General features: G+C 39.6%; 1 protein-coding gene across 1 annotated transcript in view; it reads right to left on the bottom strand.

Annotated features, from left to right (window-relative positions):
* Positions 1-641: 641 nt before the first annotated feature.
* The window catches only part of BCAS1 (brain enriched myelin associated protein 1), a 155,615-nt gene continuing 144,188 nt past the window's right edge, over positions 642-12,068 (bottom strand). Inside the window, exon 13 of the mRNA XM_044661119.1 lies at positions 642-2,052. Coding sequence (XP_044517054.1) covers positions 1,978-2,052 — 75 coding nt within the window. The 3' untranslated portion in view covers positions 642-1,977. The remainder of the gene's footprint in view (positions 2,053-12,068) is intronic.

Below are 12,068 nucleotides of genomic sequence, written 5' to 3' on the forward strand. Positions count from 1 at the left end.
ACCGGACTTTTCTGATTCAAGCAAACAATCCCCTTTAGCTAGTGAGGTGAGATCTGCAAATTACACCATTGTCCGGCCCTTCCCCCCCCCTCCCCCTTTCCCTAGGCTAAACCAAAAGTCTGACTAGGTAAACCCTATGGTGTTTGGAGCTAACTGGGGAGTCATTGGCCACTGTTTCTTTGATTCTTTCAACGGATTTACTTTGGTTAAACTGACTCCCATCTCTTCCACCATTCTTTCTTTCCTTCTCCCTAATAGCTCCTTCCCTGATATGTGCCAAGACAAACATTCCGATGGGATATAGAAGAGTCAGACTGTGGCAAACTAGCTCGAGGGATGGGGAAAAGATTAGAAGCTCCGAGTCCCATCCACAAAAAAAAAAAAAAAAAAAAAAAAAAAAAAACAACGATCCAATCTCCTTTTTTAGCCCAGACTGGGACCAGAGTATTTATCTACCCTACTGGCTGAAAACCTGGGAGGCGGCCAACCTCACTCAGTGCCTTCTACCTGTGCTGCCTACTGGAACAAGAGCCCACGTCCTTATCAACTATTCTGAGCACAGTTTTCAAATGTCATTTTGCCAACTTTATAGATTCCATCTGCCTTTCAGGCAGACACTCTCCTGTTCCCTGTGCCTGGGTTAAGAGAGGATAACCCATATTTATTTCATAGCCATGGTTTGGAGAGGGGGAGGGGGAAGAAAAGGGAGGAAGGAAGATGTGGGGCGGGGGAATGCAGGGGCAGTGGTGAATTTCTGGGAGACAAAAAGACATTTTAGACATTAAGTGAATGGGGGGATCTGTTTTAGTTGAAAATTAAAGATCTGTTGGAAGGGGAAAAAAGTATTTAAAAAATTAAATCAGAAAAGAAAGCCAAGGTATATACAATTATATACATCATTTACTACCTTGAATTCCATTATATTAGATCCATGGTGCTATTTGCTGTTCTGTACAGTTGTTAAAAATAACCACAGGTATTTGAATCTTCAGTAAACTTTATTAAGCCGGGTTAGGGGAAAGAGTTGGGTAAAAGAGACAGAATCTTGATAATACGCAGATTTTTCATTAGGAAATTACAGACAAGACTCTGGACAAGTGTCAGACAAAACAGATGAAGGCTTCTCAGGCATCTGAAAAACATTAATAATGTAAGACTGCAGATACAGAATCTGTGTTAGTAGCACAGTGTTCGAGAATGGAGATCCTGGCTCCCCCTGGTGTTGTCTGATACCTTTGCAGCTTTTTACATTTTTTTTAAGTTGCTCTCTCAACCTGTATTCCCAAACTGTGCCAAAAAAGAAACAAAACAAAATAAAAAACAATACCCTAGTTTTTCCAAATCATTTCAGGCCCTTTAGGCCCTTCACAATCTCATCATTTAACTTTCAAGGACCTATTTAAAAAAACCACACCTTTCAATCATTCTTTCTTTAGATCCAAGAAAACTCCAGAAAACTGGCAATACCTCCACCTTCAAACAGATTACAACTGCATAGTTTTCTCTGTGAAATATGTACTGAAAAAAATCTCGATTTTATAGTTCCTTTTAAGTTTTGAGGTCAAGTTCTCATTGACTACAAAAGCTTAATTCTCTCAATGTATATTAATTATTATTCAATTGACTTTTTGCAGTGGCTGCCTTTTTTACAACTTTATACCTTTATCTAGAATAATGGCCCCTCATCCCCCTCCTCCTCCTTGGACCCATCAACGTTACCGGTCTCTCTTTAGTCATAATACTACATACACTTTGCTTCATGATGACCTTTACAGATATCGATTGGCTTATAAAGGACCAGATATGTAAATAATACACCTCAATGTACATCCGCTGATGCTTTTATCCTTAGGCAGGAGTCTCAATTGATGGCAGCAGTGGTGGAAAGGAGGGAAGGGGATGTGGGATAGGGAAAAGTCAGCTTGACTGTGGGAGAACTTGTGAGCAGGGATTCTTCCGTAGCTCTGTGAGTATTTATTACTTAGATTTCCCAACTGGCCCAATAGACACGGGATCTGTTTGTACTTCTGCATCAGCCATCCGTTTTGGTCCCTGGAGAACAATATGAAAAGACTGAATCATTTTGAAGAGCAATAGATTTTCATCCTCATACTTAAGCATGAAGGTGTGCTGGCCATATTTTTCTCTCCCCAACCCAATCCCTTTTTCTGGTCTCTCCCCTTCCCCCTCCTCTGAGCATTGTTTTTCTTTGTTTACAGGTGTCTTAGCAATCCTAGCTAAAGGCAGCAAACATGGTCTGGGGGCAGTTGAGTTGAAAAGCCAACTCCCTTTCAGTGTAAGGCATCTATCATCACTCCATTAATGGTGCTCATGAAAGGAAACCCCCTCATTTTATAGATGAGGAAACTGAGGCCCAGAGTAGGGATCTGATTTGTCCATTGTTACACTTGTTGGTGGCAAAGCAAAGACTAGAAATCCTGGCCCCTAGATATTGGCTCAGTAGGACCATAAGATTTAGAGAAGGAAGAGACTTTTGAAATCAGGTAGTCCCAACCTCTCATTTTAAAGATGAAGATTTTAAGGATTGGAGGGGTTAAGTGACTTATCATTCTTGACTTCCTGCTTTCATTCTCCAGGCTGCACTTGAGTCTCTCCAATTCCTAACTCTTTAGGTATTTCTCTAAAATGTCCCATGCATGTATATGGTTGTTTCCCCTAATAAAATTTAAGATCTTTCAGGGCAGACTCTGTATCACCAGCACCTCACCTAGTTCCTGGGAGAGTATTTATTTAAATGCTTACTGATTACTTGATCCCACCTCTGATACGTTTGACTGAACTTCCCTGTGTCTCAGTTTCCTAATACGTAAAAGGGAGAAGGTTAAATTGGATGGCAGTTAGACTGGAGGTTAGACTTGGGGAGGCTACATAGCACAACACATAGAAGAGTGGGTCTGGAGTCAGGAAGACTCATTTTCCTGAATTCAAATTTGACATGATTCCCAGAGCTCAATCCACACTGTACCCCAAATGGGGTCATGATGATTGAAGACTTAAATGACTGAACAACAACTAGAAATTATCCCTTCTAATACCAAATTCTATGACCCCATTAGATTAGGGTTAGGGAGGGGTTGCTTTCCTGTGGATGCCAGAAGCAGCAAGGTGATAAGTTAGTGGCTTTGGAGATCTTCGAATCAGTTTCTTACCCCTAGCATTTAGTTTTCAGTAGCAAAGTCATTTCCCACTTAGAATGCTTTCTTATCTTGGCCTTTGGAAAGTGTGATAAAGGTCTTTCATTCCAGCCTCTCCCCCTTCGTAATTCTCCTGACAATGGGTAACCAACTAAGGGAGTCAGGAATCCTTATTCCCTCCAACCTCTACTTCCTTCTAGGATCTGCCACTAGCTGACTTCTGTTAAAATGAGTAAAACCACAGTGTACATTTTCTTCTGGCTACTGTTGATTTAAGCAAACCCATCTTTAAAATTAAGCCATGCAAATTTAAATAACCTCTCCACTCCCCATCCCTACCTCCAACCCTCAATAACATAAAACATTTAGATTCATTGAATGGAAAGAAACTTGTCCAAACTTCTAATTTTGCTAGATGAGGAAACTGAGATACAAGGGGGAAAACTGACATGTTCAGGGAAACACGGGTTAATGATAGAGTTGAAACTAAAGTCCAGGATTATTCCTGACTATCAATCTACTAACAGGCTTATTTCTTGTTCTTTAGCAAACCTAATTGATTATACCCTGGGCAAGTTAAGACATTTCCCTCTAAAAGTCCTGTGGCTTACTAATGTTAACTGACTTTACATCTCACAAACTTTGCAAGAACAAGCCAGTCATTTGAGGTTCACGAGGACATCTGAACACCCCTACATCCATTAAATGACTGCAGGAGCTAGTTGTTTAGCTGGCATTCTGAATTTATGAACTCGATTTTGTGCCCTGGACCCAGAGAAACAATGGAGAGAAATATATGGACCAAAAGTATGAAAGAGAGTCATCAAAACCTCTCAGGTTGGTTTTGTTAAAATAATAATAACACATTTAAAGTTTAAAAAGATTTTCTTAATTTATGGGGTAGGTAGTAGATTTATTATTAGCATCTCCATTTTACAGATGAAGAAACTGAGGTTCAAGTTGGGTTATATACTAACGAATGTCAAAATCCAGATTCAAACCCATGCTTCCTTGCTCTCAATCCAGAAAATTTCCTTCTATGGCTATTCAGCTTCTCATAGTTGACCTCATCTTCTCTCTCTGCAGAGTGGGCTTGTTTTTATAATCCTAACCCAAAGTATTGATCAATGAACAATAGGTTTTACAAAGTGGAGGTCCAAGAGGAAAAATGTATTAAAAATACATCCATGTAGTTAAGCTTAGCTACATGGATGAAGCAAGTAGACTCCTTTCCAACCAAAAATATTCCCTATTCTCACTCTCTCCTTTAGACCAAGACAATCTTACATTTAAAGATGACTCCTTTGAGGACCAAGGCATTGTTTCTAGAAGGTTCCTTTAAAGTATATATTACCTAGATTTAACAATTTGTACATTACCATCTGTTTATAAAATGGGAAGATTAGCTAGTTGCCATCTAGAAGAAGATCACAGGGGATGGAATGGACAATAACTTAAGTAAAGAGATGGGGAAGATCTGGATCTTAAGAACAGGATCAGATGAAATACAACTAGAAGTCTCTCCAAGCATTGAATATCTCATTAGGAATTTACCAAAGGGAAAACAAAAATGGAAGAGAGTGGGGAAAAATACTTAGAGACAGACATATTGAAGAAGAGCAATAATAATGATATTATTATTATGAATATCTATCCTTAATAAAGTGTGAAAAGGTTTTCCTGATTGAATTGGAAGGGGAGAAGGGTAATAACTTCTCTGGCAGATTGAAAAAACAAAAACAAAACTCAGTTTGCCAGTTTGGAGGTGAGCAGAAGCTTTATGGATAATGACCCACAAAGAAAATCTTTCTCCTTTTCTATGCCATCTTTCTGGTCTTGTTGCAATGCTTTTCACCCAGTGGGAGCCATTGTATCATGCAAAGAGGAGAGACATAAAGATTTGGGGCCAAGGATTGGCTTTAAGAAGTCTGATCTCTGGCAGTAGAGAAGAGAGTCAACTCTGGTTTCATGACAAAAAGAGCCTAGCATATGAGATTTCAGTTTAGGATAGAAGCAGACCTTGGGAGTTCAGGTAAGCAACCTACCCAAGAGAGATATGTCTAGGCTAGGGGAATCATTGTGATGATATCATGAGGAAGGAGAGAACATTGGAGCCAGCTAAGAAGTACATAGTATAGAGTATTAGCCCTGGATTCAGGAAGATCTGAGTTCAATTCTTGTCTTAGAAACTTACTAGCTAGGTGACCTAAGGCAAGTCACTTAGCTTGTTTGCCTCAATTTCTTCATCTGTAAGTTAATAGTTTTTACCTTCTGGAGTTGATATGAGGATAGTAAGTTAATAGTTTTTACCTTCTGGAGTTGATATGAGGATAAAATAAAATAATATTTGTAAAGTGCTTTGGAAACCTTAAACTCATATAAATGTTAGCTATTAAGGCAGGTAGGTGGCTCAGTAGACAGAATTCTGGGCTTAGAGTCAGGATGAGGTGAGGTCAAATGTGACTTTTAACACTAGCTGTCTGACCCTGGGTGAGTCACTTAGTTTTTATCTGCCTCAGTTTATACAACTATAAAAATGGGGATCATAATCATAGTACCTTTTTTCAGGGTTGTTGTGAGGATCGAATAAGGTAATAGTTGTAAAAGTGCTTAGCATAGCGCTTGGTACATAGTAGGCACTTAATAAATGCTTATTCCCTTCCCATTTGGACCCTATAGTACCAGATGTATGAATTGCTATTCATAATATATAATTGCATATTATTATTAGGGACCTGTAGTCCCTAAGCATATAGATCACTACCAATATATTGGTTGTTTCCACTCTTCCCATCAACACTATATTTGTGGGAGATAAGTTCCAGGTTTGTGTGGAAAAAATGTTTTATAGCTACTGTGACATCTTAGTAAAGACCTTTTGCTTTGAGCTAATTGTGTCTACTGACTTGGTCGGTTAGTAAAGTTAGATTCACTGTTCGGAGCTTGTGAGCTTCATAGGAGACCCATAGATAACTCTGGAATCTATAGTAGTAGTTAACTCCCGAGGGTCAGACCTGTGAGTTCTGAGTTGGAGAGATAACTCAGAGGGATCCCTAAATACACATCATGCCAATTGATCCCTACAATAGCCTTGTGAAATGAATTGTATAAATATTATACCCATTTTAAAGATAAAACTCAGAGAGGTTGTGTCCAAGCTCACATCAAATAAGTGAAGGAGTTGGGATTCAAACCCAAGGTAAATTTTACCCAATGCAAAATTTTGCTGAGGACTTGTTCTCTCTGCCAGGATCTGGGAATTCCTGCTCAGTGACAAGATACATGGAGTCTTCAATACATCTGTGATTCTCCCAATCCCTAGTGGTTCAACCATTACCCTTTTGCCTTTAGGGCATCTGGCAGGCTGAATTCAAGAATCACCTAAATGAATATATCAGAGCTTTCCATTTTAACACATTTCCAGAGCACTGGTATCTCTAGACATTTATCCATTCGAAACATGACCTGGACTTCGGAGTCAGGACACGAACATTAGACACACTATGTGTTGTTAAGCTGTTAAGATGTCAGCCTGTAGCTGACATCTTTAAGAAATGATAGAGAAAAGTTTAATGAGAGTATTATCTTTGCCTGCTAAATTCAGGGGGAGGATTTGGGGTGAGGGACCTGAGTGAGATGAGAAAGAAGGCAAATATAACTGAGTTGCCCAGGACCGCTTGGCCCTATTATAGCATGGGTGAGTCACACCTTTTGGAGACTGAGCAACCATGGCTCTCGGAAAGGAAAGGAAGCATGTCGTTCTGGAAACAGACATCTCTCATCACTCATTTTCTAAGAAAGATACTTAAGAGCAACACGGCTTTCCAGCTGAATTTCTAGGCTCTAGGGCAAATTTCTCATTCTATTTCTCTTGGACCTGGGTAGTTTTATTTACTTTCTTAACTCTTCCTTCCTCCAAGAAAACAAGTGCCATTTGTCAAGCCAATGGGGGAAATCCCTGACAGATGGAAAGTTTCTCCTTTTCTGCCAGGATGTTAGTCAGAAAAGTTGACATTGAGTCCTGGCTCTATTACTTACTAGCTGGGTGACAATGCTCACATTGCTTCCTTTTTTAAGTTTGTAGGGTTTTAGTCTTTGAATGAAGGAATTGGACTACATGATACCTAAAGTCCTTCTCAGCTGAAACATTTTACGAAATAAGTCCCTTTCAGGTTTGACACTCTTTGCCCTGTGTTCTAAGGTTCCTTCCACTTTTAACATTTCAACATTCTAAGAACCTTTCCAGCTCTAACACTTTGTATTCTAAGCCTTCCCTTCCAGCTCTAACATTCTATGTTCTAAGGTTTTTTTCTAGCTCTAATAGTCTATATTTTCAAGTCCCTTCCAGCTCTAATATTCTGTGTTTTCGGGTCTCTTCTAGCTGTAATACTCTTGTGTTCTGAGGTTTCTTCTAGCTCTGACATTCTATGCTCTGAGATCCCTTCCAGCTCTAATATTCTGTGTTAAGATTTCTTCCAGTTCTGATGTTAGGTCACAAGGTCCCTTCTATTTCTTTTTTTTTTAAACCCTTAACTTCTGTGTATTGGCTCATAGGTGGAAGAGTGGTAAGGGTAGGCGATGGGGGTCAAGTGACTTGCCCAGGGTCACACAGCTGGGAAGTGTCTGAGGCCAGATTTGAACCTCGGACCTCCCGTCTCTAGGCCTGACTCTCAATCCACTGAGCTACCCAGCTGCCCCTTCCCTTCTATTTCTAACATTAGAAATGTTAATGTCTTTCCTAGTTCTGACATTCTTTATATTTTATGCTCTAGCATCTCTTCTTTCTAGCATTCCTTTTGCCATTTCTTTTTTTCCAGAGATCCCATTACTTATGCTGATATGAGAGGAGAAGTAATCAGTTACCTGAGCCTATTATTATTTTCTTAGTTTTGAAAAAATAAGGGACACCTCAATTCTGGGGTTTCCTGATAATGCAAAAATGGAAAATTCCACTAGGAAAGGCAGAACATTCATCTCTTGGTTTGGTTACTGTTTTATTAGAAGACCAGAGATCGTCCTGTCACCTAGTCATCTTTAATATCACCAGATTAAATTTCCCACAGTTTGTCTGTGTGTGTGTGCTCATACTTGTGTGTTTGTGTGATACAGTAGCAATCTCAGTATCCCTCACATTGACATAATATTTTTTGAGTTTTCAAAGCACTTTTACATCATCCTATTTACACATTAAGAAAAACTTCTAAGGTAGGGGGTGGGTGTTATTGTATCCATTTTATGGATGAGAAATTTGAGGTATAAGGAAGGTCATAAGATTTCAAAGTCACATAGTGGCAGAGCTGAAACTAAATTCAATTTTCTTGACCACCTAGAACAGTAGAGATATCTATGTGGAGCTAGGGTTTTATTTCATCTATTTATTTATTTAAAGGAAATGGGGGTTAAGTGACTTGCCCAGGGTCGCACAGCTGGGAAGTGTCTGAGGCCAGATTTGAACCCAGGACCTCCTGTCTCTAGGCCTGGCTCTCAATCCACTGAGCTATCCAGCTGCCTCCTAGAGCTAGGGTTTTAAACTTGGGGTTAAAGGGGTTTTTAGTCTGGGGTTTTATTTTTGTTTAAATTTGATAACTGTTTTTTTAAGAAGTAGGATTGATTTCCTTATAATTCTATGTATTTTATTAATTGCATTTAAAAACCTTATTCTGAGAAGGGGTCTGTAGGCTTCACCAGGCTGCCAAAAGGGTCCAAGATGCAAAAAAAGTTAAGAATCCCTGCTATAGAGAGTAGATAGGGCTATAGGAACTCCCTTGGAATTTGACATAATGCTCTTTCCAAGGAGATTAATAACTGTCCTGACAGGGAGGATGACACAATTTAGCTCTTAATTATCTTATTATTTCAAGTGTATTGGTCACTAGGCACTAATTCCTGGAAGGGAAAGACCAGGTATCAAGAGTGCTTTTGTACTCCCGACACTGTGAGTGTAGTATTTGTAGTAGATGCCCAAGAAATATTTGCAAACCATGACTTTAATTTTTTTTTTAAACCCTTAACTTCTGTGTATTGGTTCCTAGGTGGAAGAGTGGTAAGGGCTAGGCAACGGGGGACAAGTGACTTGCCCAGGGTCACATAGCTGGGAAGTGTCTGAGGCCGGATTTGAACCTAGGACCTCCCATCTCTAGGCCTGGCTCTCAATCCACTGAGCTACCCAGCTGCTCCCAAACCATGACTTTAAGCTGGGTTGAGACTCCTTGGACTGTGGATGATTATATATAATGTATATGTATATATTTAAAACCCTTATCTTCCATCTTGGAATCAATATTATATATTGGTTCTAAGGCAAAAGAGTGATAAGGGAAAGGCCATAAGGGTTAATGATTTGCCCCGGGGTTACATGGCTAGGAAGTGTCCGAGGTCAGATTTGAACCCAGAACCTCTTGGCTCTAGGCCTGGCTCTCAATCCACTTAGCCGCCTAGCTGCCCTCTATATATTTTTTAAAATGAAGGGTGGGATGAGAAATTTGATATGAACATTCTCATTGGGCTTAATGGGAGGAGTGGTGGTCCAGAAGATTGGCTGTGAGGTCTTCAATCATACTCTATCTTGTGCTATACTTATGAAGAATCCATTATTCATATCCTTCCTTTAAAAAATTTTTAAATTTAATTTTTCACATTCTTCCATTTTATACTATAAATTTCTTGGGAACAAAATCTGTGCCCTTTTTAATCTCTGTCCTGAGTCCTGAACATAGTGTTTTATATATGTAATATAATAATATAAAAATAATAATGATTTAAGTTTGTAATAATAGAGGATTTTTTTGTTTTTGTTTATTTTTTTCAGTGGGGGCAGGGAGAGAGTATGTTATGTAGACATAATAGATGTCTTTAAATATTGGCAAGCCTGTTATATGGGAGAGGAAATAGACTTGTTCTCCTGGGCTTGGAATTAGATAGACTCATCTTCATGAATTCGAATCCAGCCTTAGACACTTACTGTATAACTCTGGGCAAGTCACTTAAACCTGTTTACCTCACTTTCCTCATCTGTCAAATGAGCTGGAGAAGGAAATGGCAAACCACTCCAGTATCTTTGTCAAGAAAACCCCAAATGGGGTCATAAAGACTTGAACACTACTGAAAAACAGCTGAAGAACAACAACCACAGTTGGCCCCAGAGTGTGAACTAGAATTAAGGCCTGGCAGTTTCAGAGAAGTGGCAGATTTAAGCCCCAAGTAAGGAAAAAATTTCTAAAAATTAGAACTATCCAGAAATACTGATTGAATTTCCTTGGGAATGTTCTCCTCATTGGAGCTTTTTTTTTTTTTTTTTTTTTAAACCCTTAACTTCGGTCTTAGAGTCAATACTGTGTATTGGCTCCAAGGCAGAAGAGTGGTAAAGTTAGGCAATGGGGGTCAAGTGACTTGCCCAGGGTCACACAGCTGGGAAGTACTTGTCTGAGGCCATATTTGAACCTAGGACCTCCCATCTCTAGGCCTGGCTCTCAATCCACTGAGCTACCCAGCTGCCCCCTCATTGGAGCTTTTCAAAGGATGGATGACCACTTCTCGGGGGGACTTGGGATAACAGATTTAGAGTTGGAAGAGATATTAGAGATCATCTCGCCCAATTGCTCTTACTGAAGAGAAAACTGAGGTCTAGTCAGGTAAAGTGACTGGACTAAGGCCACAGAGGTTAAATTAATGGAATGACCAAGATTTAGACCCAGGTCTTTCAAGTGCTTTTTTCCATTTTAATGAATATAATATATTGAGAAGAAATTCTTGGTCCAGTTCAAGCCTGACTAAATAGCCTATGATGCCCCTACCCACTCAGAGATTCTGTAATTCTATGAAACATTGAATGGACTTGATTGATTAGGAGGACCAGAGGGATGTTATTATAATGCCATTTTATGTCTAACTCACTCCTATAGCTCAGACTTTTAGGATGCTGTCATGAACTTCCAGCACACTGTGTTCTCTAAGAGCTCATCATCCTTAACCAATGAGCAATGATAGAATCACGGAAATTCAGTGCTAGAATTCTGGGATAATTACAGCTTAGGTTTAGATAGTTTTTTCAAATGTATAAAGCACCTTGCATAGTATATTTCATTTGCTCCTCACAACAATGCTATATAGTAAGGTATTGAACATCTTATTCTCCTTATTTCACAGAAGAGAAAATAGACTTTTAAAGATTAAATGATTGGCCTATTGTCCCACAGGTAATAAGTGGAAGTGTTGGAATTCCAAAGTCAGGACTTTATTGACTCCAATTATAGCATTATTTCTACTAGATCAGTGATGGGCAAATTTTTTAAAGAGGAGGCCAAAGGAAAGGAAATGCTCCTCTGTCAGTCTGTTTCTAAGGCAACTCTTTTGAAGTTTCATGGTATTGTATCCTACTCATTGTATTCATCAGATTAGGAATAACGTCACATGGCTGGATAGAACATTTCAGGGGGGCTGCATCTGGCTCACAGGTTGTAGTTTGCCCATCACTGTACTAGACCATGTAACCTCTCTCGGACAAATGCTAACTGTCATTCTCTCCATCTCTTACCTCTCCACCAATTTACAAATAAGGAATGAAGGCGATTGGAGCAAAAGTCAAGTAGTTTTTTATCTCCCCATGTCTGTGTAATGAGTTAGTGGCCAAGCTTTGAGGAGAACTGAGGAGAACTCGGAGCATCTAATCCCATAGTCCCAACCAAACACTGAGCAATGAACTCTGCTTATTGTTAACAAAGAACAACATGCCACTGTCTCCCTAGTCCTACTTCCAAACAACATGGTACACAGACACTCTCTGCTGGGTTGGGGCTAGCTCCAACTAGACTGTGGGTGGCTGCATTTTAAAAATGAAGGCTATGGAGAAAGGACTGACTGTCTTCATTGTGCTCAACTGAAGGAGCAGCGGTCCAGGGACCGAGCTGCCAAGTG

The sequence above is a fragment of the Gracilinanus agilis genome, chromosome 2 (genome assembly GCF_016433145.1).
Source record: "Gracilinanus agilis isolate LMUSP501 chromosome 2, AgileGrace, whole genome shotgun sequence".
NCBI lineage: Eukaryota > Metazoa > Chordata > Mammalia > Didelphimorphia > Didelphidae > Gracilinanus > Gracilinanus agilis.